This window comes from Haliotis rubra, unplaced genomic scaffold, assembly GCF_003918875.1.
Source record: "Haliotis rubra isolate DU_JTF1 unplaced genomic scaffold, ASM391887v1 Scf524, whole genome shotgun sequence".
Classification (NCBI taxonomy): Eukaryota; Metazoa; Mollusca; class Gastropoda; order Lepetellida; family Haliotidae; genus Haliotis; species Haliotis rubra.
This window is the reverse complement of record NW_025767218.1, coordinates 26,552-41,762: the sequence shown is the minus strand read 5'-3', so window position 1 is coordinate 41,762 and position 15,211 is coordinate 26,552. Positions and strand designations below refer to the sequence as shown.

Sequence of the window (15,211 nt, the reverse complement as noted above, 5' to 3'; positions counted from 1 at the left end):
CCATATACTCAGTTCAATTCCCTTCAACTAATCCGGAGTAAGTCCACGCATCCAAATTTCCTAGATCGATGCTCATGCTGTTGATCACTGGAATGCTGGTTGCGACTGCTATTTAAATACCGTCGTCATATAGCTGGAATATTGCTGGAGTGCGGCGTGAAACAACAACCAAAGCATACCTAGCGGCTTTGGTGATTTTACGTGCGCTTTACGACATGACGCGTACATCTCACATGGTCTGACGATCGTTTTGTCATCTTTTCTGATATAGATATGCGCAGACCAAGATTTTAAAAATCTTTATGTTTCGTTTTAAACCAACCGACCGACCGACCCAATTTCGAACATGATCGCTATGTGAAACACATACAAATGCTGCCCTTGCCATGTCCTCAATTACTCTTCAGGGGTGGTGTGATAACCCAGTGGTTAAAGCGAACGCTCGTCACGCTAAAGGCCCGAGTTTTATTCTCCATTGGGTACAATGTGTGAAGCCAATTTTCGGAGTTCTTCGTGATGAGTGAACTTAAAAACCAAACTCAATCACCCATTACACGTCGTCCTTTATTTGCCGCCTTGTAGTTAGTTCTTGAGGTTAGTTATTGATCAGAGTACGACGTGATTGGATATTCGATTGTAGAGAGTAGCGTTACTAATGAAGATATATAATCACTTCTTGCATATTTGATACCTTCTGTCTGAAGTCTTTATATTGACCGAGTCCCAGTTACATCACACGACGCCAAGGAAGATGTCTGTCCTTCGTGTTCTCGTTTGTGCGATCCTCTACACCAGTGTTCTAAGACTGCATGTACACAGTAAGTACTTTACATATTTCCAGATAGCCATGGATATTTGACCTTTGCACACCATGGTAACACTCGTGAAGATCCCGTTAAAACAGGTCTTCAGCAGCCCAAGCTTGTAGTAAGAGGCGACTAACGGGATCGGGTGGTCAGACTCGCTGACTTCGTTGACACGTGCCATCGTATCCCAAATGCGTAGAACGATGCTCGTGATGTTAATGATGTTGATCACTGAATTGTCTGGTTCAGACTCAACTATTACAGACGGCCGCCTACGGCTGGAATATTGCTGAGTGCAGTGTTAAACAACCAACCAACAAACTAAAGCTGTTAACCAAATGTAATGAAATGTGTTGAGTGTAATCCTGTCCTACAGACGTGGCCACCAACTCAAGGTACCAGGGATGATTACGCAAACCATGGATTCCTTTATTGAAAAGACTGTACATTCAGTGATTGAAGTTGATGATGTTAGTGAGTGAGTGAGTGAGTTAATATTTAACGTCACATCGGCAATATTGCAGCCATATCGTGACGAAAACAAGCCATACAATAAAAAAGTAGAAACATTTTGAAGATTAAAACCTGTCGACGATGGACAGTAAAAAGACTAGAAAATCACAGTCATAAATATAAAACTAGCGCAAAGTTAAAATATTCCAATTAAAGAAGACAATACAATATAAAATACGGGCTATAGATCGCCAACAACCGAAGGTAGATCACCATACTAAGGCCAGTTGATGATGTTAATCTATAGCTGGATTATTGCTGAGTGCAGTGTTAAACAACTAACCAAGCTGACCCCAAATGTATGGAAATGGCCATAAGGCTATTTTTGTGCTTCTCATCTCCAACGTTAACAACCAAGAGACGGGCAGGCGAAAAAAATTAACTGAAAAAGAAATATACACAATTTTTTTCGTTGATTGTGTAACGTAATGTTTTGACATTTTAAATCTTTTGATCAATTGGAAATAATCTTTAAATAAATTTATGATGTGTATAGGGTAGCTGTGCATCAGAAATAGTTTTGGTCAAACTGGGATAGGTTTGTTAAAAGTGTGAAAGGGTAAGGGGCTCTTTTCCACTCTACTAGGGCATAACTTTCGTCAGCGACGGGAAATCTGACAGGAACATTATTCATCTCATGTCGAAATTAAATTTAAGGATGAGAGAATATGGTGGTGGTGAAACAGTGTGTGTTAAAGGTTTAACACTGTTTAGATTTTCTCAGTTAATAACGGCGTGTTAGGTTACAAGGGGTACTTTCCATATTTTGATACTTTTCCTCGGAAGAGGGCGCGAGAGTCGATTTAATGCAACATTGCATTAATTCATTCGAACATTTTAACTTGATATTGTAATCTAAATACGTAATTTTATTTGGAATAAGTTATATGGTTTACTTCCCTGAGGACTGATAGTTAGTCTTTTTGAGGGAAATGCATGATTTATTTTAGAGAAGTGTGGTGTGATATACTGCAAACAAGGACGGGCGGGCGAAAAAAATCAATAAAAATAAAGCAATACAAACAACATTTTTCATTATTGTGTAACGCATTTTGTTTTAAATTTCAAAACTTAGAACAATTGGAAATAGTCTTTAAATAAATTGCCATGTGTATAGAGTCGCTTTGTTTCAGAAATATTTTTTTTATAAATGCATATAAAGAAGGATCAAGCTGAGATAGCTTTGTTCAGAGCGTGTAAGGGTGTGAGGTCCTTTTCATCCTAGTAGTGCATTAATTTTATCCAGCGGTGGCGAAAACTTACATAAACTTATTCATGTCATGTCGAAATCAAGTTTCAGGATGGGTGGGAGATGAGAAAAAATGTAAGGTCGTGGTCGGATGGTGTATGTTAAAGGTTTAACACTGTTTAAGATTTTCTCAGTTTTTGACAGCGTGTTAAATTACTGGGGTTACTTTCCATAAATTGTGACTTTTCTCTGGGACCTTTACCATGCGAAAGATAAATACGTACACACTTCCATTGCAGGTGCAAATATTTCAAATGGGAAAGATGCAAAACAGAGTACTACTCACACTGATTCCAAAGGCACGTCTCGTGGTGCGGAGCGGGCTCTTAATAAGGCTTATGCTGCATTGGGATCATTGACTCTTCCTGGCAGCTCGTCCTGGTGGCAAGTGGACCTTGGGGTTACTTCAGCATCATCAACATCACGATCACAGCAGTCACTCTGTGGGGATGGCGTAAGTTACAGAACCCCTTATACTTTATCATAGAGTGATCATAAATAGATCAGTGGCACGCAATATAGATATGGAACGTTAGATATAGAATTTGTTTGTATATTGCTCAATGCCGCGGTCAGAAATGTTCCAGCTGTACGACAGCGGTCTGTAAATATTTGAGTATGGACCAGCCAATTGACATCATGGAGCTATAGAACTAGTATACGATGACATGTATCAAACCAAGTCCTTGAGATTGACAAGAGCGTGAGTGCAAGTTAATGGCGGTTGTACAAACTGCAAACCAATATTGAAGGTGTAATTACTCTGATCATTATACGAACTGCGCCATGCAGGAGCATATTAATCTTCCTACAGAACTTCTAGAATCGATGCATTTACCTCGCTACAGGGTAAGAATAAACTGACCACAGAGTAAGCAGCTACACATTTACTGGTGTCTTTGGACATTTCTTTGATAACAGATATATACATGCCAAATGCCTACGTGGAGGTGATGGACAAGGATGTCAGCCTCTGCTCTGACGTCCAGGTGGTGTGGTGTGGAGCAGTGTCCAGCACTGTTGCTGCTGGGGAAGAGTTCACCTTCACCTGCAACGCCACGTTCCCCGTCCGCTTTGTCCGTGTCACAAGGAGATCTACTGTCGCCGTAGGTGTACGGATCGGAATTGGACATATCGATATACAAGGGGAAGGGACAAAGAAGCCCCACCGTGAGTAAACCCATTGATTCAACGTTCTTTTCACAAGAATCCAAATCAGTCCAAGGCAGTTCCAAAGCACAATCTCTTTATCCACAAGCTCTGTCTCAAGGTCTGACTCTCTTTCCGTGGGCAAGTTAAGTTTTGACCTTTGTACGTTATCATAACACTACGTCTTGTGAAGACACGGGTTAGAATTGGTCTTCAGCACCCCAAGCTTGTCATAGGAGGCGGCTAACGGGATCGGGTGGACAGATAGCCTGACTTGGTTAACACATGTCATCCCATCCCATTTGCGTAGATCGATACTGATGTTATTAATCATTGGGTTGTCTGGTCCAGACTCGATTATTTTCAGACCGCCGTCTTATGGTTGCAATTACTGAGCGCGGCTTTACACAAACGTCATAGCCTGATGGTGGAGGATGGTGGAATATCTAAATATACCCTTCAAAAAGAAAAGATAAGAAACTATACATGATGTTTTGTAGTTTACTTAGTGAATGCATATAACTGATTTAAACATGACATCATTGCTCAATTATGGTAAAATCATCACTTTACAAATTTCCAAAGTATGATTATCCAGAAAGTGTTTTGGTAAACCCACAGAGGGCTATTAAAGCCACTTGGTCAGAATAGAATGTCAGTATCTGGTGTGGCCACCATGAGCATCGATAACAGCATGCCAGTGGTGACTCATAGAAGAAAGGAAATGCCGAATGCTGTCTTGAAGGATGTTTTGATACTCTTGCTGCAGTGCTGTGTGCAGTTCGTGTAGTGTTTGAGGTGACGGAAGCGTCGATCAAGAGTATCCATAGATTTTCAATGTGGGACAAATCGGCTACTCGAGAAGGCCAAGATAACACCTGAACATTGTTTTGCTGGAGGAAGTCCTGTCAAACACGTGCTAGGTGAGGTCGTGCATTATCATGCTCCAAAGATCAACCGCTGACGTTGATGAAGGGAATGACATGACATTGAACTGGTCTTCTGGCAAAAGTCTTGCTTCCCATAGCCAATTGCGCAGTGTCTGGTCGGAGATTCGGCGCAGTCAAGGGATTTGGATTGTTGTGGACGATGCGGGCGTGGTTTTGAATGAAGATGTCTCAACCGGATGTAGCGATCCTGGGCGGCGTTGGTAACTCTAGGTCGACCTGTCCTAGGTCTGTCATTAACACTCCCAGTATTGTTGTATCGGGTCCATAGGTTTGAGATGGTCTCTCTGAACACGCTGAAGTGCCTTGCCACCTCATGCTGCGATGCCTGTCCTTGTAAACGGCCGATGGCGTTGTGTCGTTGAGCTTCTGTCCGTCTTTTCATTCTCTTGTCGTCTATAGTGGCTTAAAGCAATGCATGTGGAGTCCCATTGATGTCACTTTTTAAAGCCTACGGCCATAGGCTTCAGCTCAGGGTGATACACGATGCGCGTGCATTTCATGTAGGGTGGGTTTTCGCGATTCATTACAGACGGGAGTGTAACGTTACACTTTTGTTCAACGTTTCTTTTTTTCAAACGTTTTGTCATCGACAGCCATTCCCACACATGATGGGATTCAGCATGGATTGGTTTGTGTCAAATATTTTCCTAACACTCAATTTTTTCTATGTATGGTTTCTGATTTTGAAGAGTATACTTCCGAAATAGTGTTTGCAGTTAAACAAACATGTATAACAAGACCTCTTTGATAATATTCAGTAAAAGATGTTGACGTATCTTTCCAAGCTGCCTTTGTTATACAGAAGTCCACAAGGATGGATGGTGTGGTCAGAGTGTGTCATTACTGTCACCCGATGACCTTGACTGTCGATATGGCTGTGGCATTGATGAACACTCGTTCACACATTGAAAAGAATGAATCTTCTTCAGGTTCCTACTACAAAACGTCCAAGAAAAAGACGTCCGAGCCGTTCCTGACCACGTCGGCCATGACAGCTGGCGAATGTGGCATCATTTGTCAAAGGTATTATTCGTGCATCGACTTCAGCTACAGTGCAACAGCACCAACTGATGAAAACTGTCTGCTAACCCACAAGACATTGTCGTCACACTACCTTGACGATAATTCCTGGACAACCTACATCTTGTCCTGTATGTAATCTTTCAACTCAAAATATGGCTCCTTCATTCAAACTTTATGACATTGTACTTTAATGCACTCACTATCACAGCCTATTCCGTTAACCTGGAGGTTTTTCAAGATAGGTTTTCAACAGGTTTTAATAATAGTATTTTCATTGATATATATATATATATTGATGACAACAGTAAATTCTTTTTTTAAAACATATTTTACACAGTTCCAGGTCGATGAGATAACAAACCTGTTGGTGTATATATGTTTCACATGGCAACATTGTGAGTGGCTGGATTCGTAAACCTAGTTAGATACAAAGTAAAAAGTCCCACCTGGCGTTATTGACACGCCGTTAAAGTACAGATAATAATATATATATATATATATACTTTAGGGTTTGTAATATGCGGCATAAAGGGTTAACCTTGTTCAGTGTTGTTCTCCTAGTCTTGATAGTATGACCCTCAGTACTTGCCTCCCTTTGTAATATGTATGTTGACGTACTGATCACAGTTGTTCTACATGTAGTTATTTGGAATTATTTCGACATCAAGAGCGATCTAGTGAAAAGACACCAGTCTAGTCTCCAGTATCACAGAGAACCTATGTTCAAAGGGATGCTTTGGTTGATTGACTTCTGTTGAGTTAATACATGACATCTTTGACACAACAATGTTGTGCAATCGACCAGTATGTCGCGCGTTTGCTTGTCAAGCTGACCCGCACCAAAGCGATATAAATATGTAATTCTTTATTATCTGTTAATGCAATTAGCAACGTCACAAACCACTGGAGCTGTATGTCAAAACATATAAGCTGTCTATCAGAAAGGAGATTATGAGCATGACGCATCATTATCTTAGCAGCTATTCTCTGGAATCATTCTTTGACACAAATGCACTCAAAGACATAAACCAATTTTAATGATAATCAATCACCACAAAGGAAAATACTCGTTTATGGATGTCTGAGCTTTCGATATTCCTGGCAATGTATACTGAAGCGACACAGTCAATGTGTATGTTTGTGATTCTTGAGTGAAGATGGACAGGCTTCATTAGTGACTATACAAATATACACAAGACATTATAACATGTTGGGCTGTGCTCCATCCTTTCATGACAACTGTGGTCTTGTGCCAGTGAAACAGAGCCTATAGCCCTCACCTTTCAGCGATGTTAAGGAGACAGTTATAGATAATATTGTTATAGCCTGTGTTTTACAATGTAAATGATACTGAAATATTAAATTGAGTACAGGGTGTAAACTAGAATTGACTCACCCACTCAATAAGGTCAACTGTAAAATGGTGATGTTCAGCAGGATAAGATGATGTTAAATATAGCTTGTCACTTTGATGATGTGTTTTAGATGTGACGATTCGTGCCTCATGTTTATGTACATACTTGTTCTTAATAAAATAAATATGTTTGATTTGCTGTTTGTTATCTGAACTGATTTGACAGTAAATAAAATAAATATATCACGTACAGCTCGTTCTGAATTGCTCAGTTTGATATTTATTCCATTTTGCCACCATTGTCTTGAAGCTGGTCTCTTCAGATGAATAATTTTCTTTTCATTTGCAACCATAAGTGAGAACAAAACCCCGAATGTTTATTTACAAACACAGAGGTCAGAACTTTGTAGGTGTTCATGTGGTCCGGCGACCTTCCACTGTTAGAACCTCTATCCAGAATACAACTTTAACTTTGCACTATCTGTCCATCATGGTCACGACCAACTGTATGAATCTGATAAGTCGCATTTGTTGGACGTGGAATATATTATTAGGCTTCGGTCATGTAAATAGTGAACGTGGGATTTTAATTTCTTGAAAATACTTGCTCAATGGTTTATTTATTTTCGGGAATTGTGTGGAAGTAAAGCTGAACATTATATAAAAGTAAATCTGTTAAGCACTTTACAGCTCTTAACGAAGACACAATGACATAATGGTGTCATAATGATGACAAGACAGTGTCATTGTTTCGATGGCGTCGACTTCTGAAAAGGTAGTGACGCAATGCTGACAACAGTGACAAGGTAGTGACACAATGCTGACAACGTGACAAGGTAGTGACACAATGCTGACAACGTGACAAGGTAGTGACACAATGCTGACAAGATGACTTTGACAAGGTAGTGACACAATGCTGACAACGTGACAAGGTAGTGACACAATGTTGACATCGTGACAAGCTAGTGACACACAATGCTGACAACATGTGACAAGGTCGTGACGCAATGCTGACAACGTGACAAGGTAGTGACACAATGCTGACAACGTGACAAGGTAGTGACACAATGCTGACAACGTGACAAGGTAGTGACACAATGCTGACACCGTGACAAGGTAGTGACTCAATGCTGACAACATGTGACAAGGTAGTGACACAATGCTGACAACGTGACAAGATAGTGACACAATGCTGACAACATGACAAGGTAGTGACACAATGTTGACAACGTGACAAGGTAGTGACTCAATGCTGACAACGTGACAAGGTAGTGACACAATGCTGACAACATGTGACACAAATGCTGACAACGTGACAAGGTAGTGACACAATGCTGACAACGTGACAAGATAGTGACACAATGCTGACAACATGTGACACAATGCTGACGACATGTGACAAGATGACACAATGCTGACAACATGACAAGACAAGGTGAGTAGTGACACAATGCTGACAACATGTGACAAGATAGTGACGCAATGCTGACAACATGTGACAAGGTAGTGACAACATGTGACAATGCTGACAACAATGCTGACAACATGTGACAAGGTAGTGACACAATGTTGACAATGTGTGACAAGGTAGTGACACAATGCTGACAACATTTGACAAGGTGACAACAACGTGACAAGCACAATGCTGACAACATGTGACGAGGTCGTGACGCAATCACAACGTGACAAGGTAGTGACACAATGCTGACAACGTGACAAGGTAGTGACACAATGCTGACAACGTGACAAGGTAGTGACGCATGTTGACAACGTGACAAGATAGTGACACAATGCTGACAACATGTGACACAATGGACAAGGTAATGACACAATGCTGACAACGTGACAAGATAAATACAAGACAACATGCTGACACTCAAGGCTGACAATGCCGACATGTGACAAGGTAGTGACACAATGACAATATGACAAAAGTGACACAATGATGACAGTGACAAGGAGAACAGTGACAAATGCTGACAACATGTGACGAGAAAGTGACACAATGCTGACAACATGTGACGTGCTGATTTTGGAGTTGGCCTTCAGGCAAAGTTGGATGATTACGTTATTATGGCCATGGGCTACGTGGTCGGGTACGCTTTTCAAATCACAATGATGACCCGTGTTCGATTGCTAATAGCGGCATAAAACCATACTCACTCATTCCAATGACTGATTTCATCTACTTTGATTCAGCGCAGTCTGTGTTAGTTATTGAAAATCTGCAAATATGACAACAAATGATATTGCTGTATGATGGCTTTATTTCCTGACTACCAAAGGAAACAGAAAATATTAGGGTTTCTGTTAAGGTAGTCTATTTCTCCTTTCCAGATTGATTTCTGTTCAAAACAGTCAAACTAAAGTAGAATAAAATTTACACATGTTTTGCTCTTCTTTTTCTATGACCATATGTACAAATCAAGATTTGTAAAATTGTTTTAAACTAACCGACCAATCCAAACTTTAGATCATGGTGGCCTGACCACGTCCTCAGTTACTCTTCAGGGCGATATCCTGGCCTAGTGGGTAAAAGTGAACGCTCGTCGGGCTTTTCTATTCCCCACATGCGTGAAACTCATTTTCAGTGTTCCTCGTGATATTGCTGGAATATTGCTGACAGCAACATAAAACCAAACGCACCTCCTCACTCATTGCTGGTTTTATTTGCCATCTTGTAGTTAGTTCTTGAGACAAGATATTGATCAAATTTATATAATATATTAAAGAAACTTTTCAATGACTGATTCAATCTACCTTAATGCAGCGCAGTCTGTGTTATTGACTGGAAATCTACAATTATGACAACAAATAATCCTGCTGTTTGAAGTTTTTAGTTCCCATGACTGGATATTCGATTTTAGTGAGTAGCGTTACTAACGAAGAGTGATTAACATTACTTCTTCAATATTTAATACCTTTTGTCTGAAGTCTTGCTATAGACTGGGTCTCAGTTACATCACAAGACGCCATATGAAGATGTCTGTCCTCCATGTTCTTGTATGTGCAGTCCTCTACACCAGTGTTCCAAGACTGTATGTACACAGTGAGTACTGTACATATTTCCAGATACCCGTGAATATTTGACCTTTCTAGGTCATCGTAACACTCGTGAAGATCTTGGTTTTCACCAACTCATGCTTGTCGTGAGAGGCGACTAACGGGATCGGGTGGTCAGGCTCGATGACTTGGTTGACACATGTCATCGTATCCAAGTTGCGTAGAGCGATGCTCATGATGTTAATGATGTTGATCACTGGATTGTCTGGTTCAGACTCAAGTATTACGGCTGGAATATTGCTGTGTGCAGTCTTAAACAACCAACCAACAAACTAAAGCTGTTAACCAATTGTAATGAAATGTGTTTGGTGTAATCCTGTCCTTTCAGACGTGGCCACCAGCTCAACGTACCAGGGATGATTTCGTAAACCATGGATTCGTTATTGAAAAGACTGTCCATTCAGTGATTGAAGCTGACCATGTTATTACGCTTAGTTACAAGGCGATTGTCATAAGGCCATGTTTTTGTGCTTCTCATCTCCAGAATTAACAAGCAAGAGACGGGGAAGCGACAAATTTCAATTAAAAAGAAATACACACAACATTTTCGTTGATTGTGTAACGTAATGTTTTGACATTTTAAAACTTAGATCAATTGGAAATAGTCTTTAAATTAATTTATGATGTGTATAGAGTCGCTGTGCATCAGAAATAGTTTTGATCAAGCTGGGATAGGTTTGTTAAATTTGTGTAAAGGTAAGGGGCTCTTTTCCATCCTACTAGGGCATAAATTTTGTCAGCGGCGGGGAAAACTGACAAGAGAAAATTACTCATTTCATGTCGAAATTAAATTTAAGTACGAGAGATAAGCAAAAATAGTGGTGGTGAAACAGTGTATGTTAAAGGTTTAACACTGTTTAATATTTTCTCAGTTATTCACAGCGTACTGTTAGGTTATAGGGGTACTTTCCTTATTTTTATACTTATACCCGTGACCTTTACCATGCAAAAGGTAAAACGTACACATTTTCATTGCAGGTGCAAATATTTCAAATGGGAAAGATGCAAAACAGAGTACTACTCACACTGATCACACAGGCACCTCTCATGGTGCTGATGGGGCTCTTAATAGGTCTTATGCTGCATTGGGATCAATGACACTTCTTGGCAGCTCGTCCTGGTTGGAAGTGGACCTTGGGGTTACTTCAGCATCACCAACATCACGATCACAGCAGCCACTCAGTGGGGATGGCGTAAGTTACAGAACGCCTCATACTGTATCATCGAGTGATCTTTAATTGATCAGTGACACACAGTGTAGATAACGTTATTTCTAAAGAACAACCAGACTCATCTGTGTTAAGACACAAATTCCGTTTGGTGTTAAGCGAAAATAGCTGTGACGATAGCATGAATGCATCACTGAAAATCGGTGATGACACCGGGTGTTCGCGAAAAGAGTAAGCATGTCCTGATCTTTGTTAAGTGCAATTCATGGAAATACATCAAATGTCATCCATGATAACATTGGAAGATGTAATGACTTTTGTTAATATTTGGTGAAACCCAAATTGCACAAAACAGTTGGTTTTCATTTGAGCGAGTGAATGGGTGATTTAACGTGACATCGGCTTCTTTTCTGCCATTACGGAGATAATACCAAGTTTGCACTTGAATTCATAGCCATGTTTATGAGCAATGATTCATGCAGTTTACCTTTGCAATGTTATTTACAAATAAAAACACATTCTGTAAGCCACCTGGCTGGGGATCATGATTACTTACGGTACCTCTGATTCCTGCGTGGAGGATTAACGTCATCGCTTAAGTTAATGGCGGTTGTACAAACTACTAACCAATATTAAAATGATAATTACTCTGATCATGATAGGAACTGCGCCAAACAGGAGCATAATCTTCCTACAGAACTTCTAGAATCGATGCATTTATCTCGCTACAGGGTAAGAGTAAACTGACCACAGAGTAAGCAGCTACACATTTACTGATGTTTTTGGACATTTCTTTGATAACAGATGTACACATGCCAAATGCCTACGTGGAGGGAATGGACAAGGATGTCAGCCTCTGCTCTGACGTCCAGGTGGTGTGGTGTGGAGCAGTGCCCAGCTCTGTTGCTGCTGGGGAAGAGTTCACCTTCACCTGCAACGCCACGTTCCCCGTCCGCTTTGTCCGTGTCACAAGGAGATCTCCTGACACCGTAGGTGTACGGATCGGAATTGGACATATCGATATACAAGGGGAGGGGACAAAGAAGCCTTACCGTGAGTAACCCATTGATTCAACGTTCTTTTCACAAGAATCCAAATCAGTCCAAGTCAGTTCCAAAGCGTATCTCTTATTCTCAATGTTTGTCTCACGGTCTCACTCTCTTTGCGTGGGCAAGTAAAGTATTTGACCTTTGCGCATTATCATAACACTGGTGAATTGGTCTTCAGCATCCCAAACTTGTTGTAAGAGGCGGCTAATGGGATCGGATGGTCAGGCTCGCTGACTTGGTTGACACATGTCATCGTATCCCATATAGGTAGATTGATACTCATGTTGTTAATCACTGGGTTGTCTGGTCCAGACTCGATTATTTTCAGACCGCCGTCTTATGGTTGCAATTACTAAGCGCAGCTTTACAAAAACGTCATAGCTTGATGCTGGAGGATGGTTGAATAACTAAATATACCCTATAAAAAAGAAACTATAATGTTTTGGATTTTACTTACTGAGTGCGTATAACTGATTCAAACATGACATCATTGCTCAATTATAGTACAATCATCACTTTACAAATTTCCAAAGTATGATTTTAAAGAAAGTGTTTGGTAAACCCACAGAGGGCTATTAAAGCCACTTAGTCAGAATAGAATGTCAGTATCTGGTGTGACCACCATGAGCATCGATAACAGCTTGGCAGCGGTGACCCATAGAAGAAAGGAAATGCCGAATGCTTTCTTGGGGATGTTTTGATACTCTTGCTGAAGTGCTGTGTGCAGTTCGTGTAGTGTCTGAGGTGACGGAAGCGTTGATCAAGAGTATCCCATAGATTTTCAATGTGGGACAAATCGGCTGCTCGAGAAGGCCAAGATAACACCTGAACATTGTTTTGCTGGAGGAAGTCCTGTCAAACACGTGCAATGTGAGGTCGTGCATTATCATGCTCCAAAGATCAACCGCTGACGTTGATGAAAGGAATGACGTGACACTGAACTGGTCTTCTGGCAAAAGTCTTGCTTCCCATAGCCAATTGCGCACTGTCTGGTCGGAGATTCGGCGCAGTCCAGGGATTTGGATTGTTGTGGATGATGCGGAAGATGTCTCAACCGGATGTAGCGATCCTGGGCGGCGTTGGTAACTCTAGGTCGACCTGTCCTAGGTCTGTCGTTAACACTCCCAGTATTGTTGTATCGGGTCCATAGGTTTGAGATGGTCTCTCTGGACACGCTGAAGTGCCTTGCCACCTCATGCTGCGATGCCTGTCCTTGTAAACGGCCGATGGCGTTGTGTCGTTGAGCTTCTGTCAGTCTTTTCATCCTCTTTTCGGCTATAGTGGCTTAAAGCAATGCATGTGGGTGCGTTTTCGCGATTCACTACAGACGTGAGTGTAACGTTACACTTTTGTTCAACGTTTCTTTTTCAAACATTTTGTCATCGACAACCATTCCCCCACATGCTAGGATTCAGCATTGATTGGTTTGTGTCAAATATTTTTCTAAAATTGAAATTTTTCCTATGTATAGTTTCTTGTTTTTGAAAAACAAGATCTTGTATTACTGTCATCCGATGACCTCGATATGGCTGTGGCGTTGATGAACACTCGTTCACACATTGAAAAGACTTAATCTTCTTCAGGTTCCTACTACACAACGTCCAAGAAAAGACGTCCGAGCCGTTCCTGACCACGTCGGCCATGACTGCTGGCGAATGTGGCATCATTTGTCAAAGGTATTATTCGTGCATCGACTTCAGCTACAGTGCAACAGCACCGACTGATGAAAACTGTCTCCTTACCCACAAAACATTGTCGTCATACTACCTTGACGATAATTCTTGGACAACCTACATCTTGTCCTGTATGTAATCTTTCAACTCAAAATACGGCATGCTTCATTCAAACTTTATGACATTGTACTTTAATGCACTCACTATCGGTTGTACAAACTGCAAACCAATATTGAAGGTGTAATTACTCTGATCATTATAGGAACTGCGCCATGCAGGAGCATAATCTTCCTACAGAACTTCTAGAATCGATGCATTTACCTCGCTACAGGGTAAGAATAAACTGACCACAGAGTAAGCAGCTACACATTTACTGGTGTCTTTGGACATTTCTTTGATAACAGATGTACACATGCCAAATGCCTACGTGGAGGGAATGGACAAGGATGTTAAACAAATGTGTTGATCACACTAACTTTTGCCTTTGAGTATATTTATGTCATGTCGAAATTAAGTTTCAGGATGGGTGGGAGATGAAAATAAGGTAAGGTGGTGATTAAATGGTGTATGTTAAAGGATTTACTCTGTTTAAGGTTTTCTCAGTTATTGACGGCGTGTTAGATTACGAACGTCAGTGCAAAAGAATAGAGTCATCTATTATCAAAACCAAATTCCGATTGGAGTAAAGGAAAAGGTAGCTGTGACAATTACATGAATGGATCACTGAAATGGGGTATGCATGTCCTGCCCTATACATCAACATTATAAATTTTAGTTTACCTCATGTTGCGAGGCTTTTTAATATGCAATGTCATTCATGATCAAATTTAAACATTTGAAGATGTAACAACTTTGGTTTATAGTTTGATTGAACCAAAACTGCGCAAAACGACACCACGTGTTCACATGTATATAATGAATTCAAAGTCATGTTTAACAGTAATTTGTTTATGGATTAATTTTATTATTACATTATTGTTTACAATTTAAAACACGTTCTGTAAGCCACCTGGCTGGGGATCATCGGGACTTACGGTACCTCTGCTTCTTGCATGGAGGACTAACGTCATCATGTGGGCTAGTGGTGGCTGTACGAAGTGCTAACCAATATTAAAATGGTAATTACTCTGATCATTATAGGAATTGTGCCATCCAGGGGCATAATCATTTTACAGAACTTCTAGAATCGATGCATGCATCTAGCTACAGGGTA

The 15,211-nt window shown here is 40.6% G+C and overlaps 2 protein-coding genes across 2 annotated transcripts; both read left to right on the top strand.

Annotated features, from left to right (window-relative positions):
- The first annotated feature begins 741 nt into the window (after positions 1-741).
- Positions 742-7,236, top strand: LOC124252796. The gene is made up of 4 exons (XM_046686459.1): positions 742-818; positions 2,808-3,022; positions 3,490-3,738; positions 5,597-7,236. Exons 3-4 carry the CDS (start codon positions 3,498-3,500, stop codon positions 5,824-5,826), a joined length of 471 nt encoding a protein of 156 aa, XP_046542415.1. The 5' UTR covers positions 742-818; positions 2,808-3,022; positions 3,490-3,497; the 3' UTR covers positions 5,827-7,236.
- A 2,768-nt stretch (positions 7,237-10,004) lies between these two features.
- On the top strand, positions 10,005-14,200 carry LOC124252798. The gene is made up of 4 exons (XM_046686460.1): positions 10,005-10,093; positions 11,086-11,300; positions 12,081-12,329; positions 13,909-14,200. Exons 1-3 carry the CDS (start codon positions 10,021-10,023, stop codon positions 12,267-12,269), a joined length of 477 nt encoding a protein of 158 aa, XP_046542416.1. The 5' UTR covers positions 10,005-10,020; the 3' UTR covers positions 12,270-12,329; positions 13,909-14,200.
- The last annotated feature ends 1,011 nt before the right edge of the window (positions 14,201-15,211 follow it).

Coding starts and splice junctions, on each gene's coding strand:
- LOC124252796 (XM_046686459.1), top strand. CDS start 3,498: ATGCCAAATGCCTACGTGGAGGTGATGGACAAGGATGTCAGCCTCTGC. Junction 3,739..5,596: donor AGGGACAAAGAAGCCCCACC/GTGAGTAAACCC, acceptor AATCTTCTTCAG/GTTCCTACTACAAAACGTCC.
- LOC124252798 (XM_046686460.1), top strand. CDS start 10,021: ATGAAGATGTCTGTCCTCCATGTTCTTGTATGTGCAGTCCTCTACACC. Junction 10,094..11,085: donor TCCAAGACTGTATGTACACA/GTGAGTACTGTA, acceptor TTTTCATTGCAG/GTGCAAATATTTCAAATGGG. Junction 11,301..12,080: donor AGCCACTCAGTGGGGATGGC/GTAAGTTACAGA, acceptor CTTTGATAACAG/ATGTACACATGCCAAATGCC.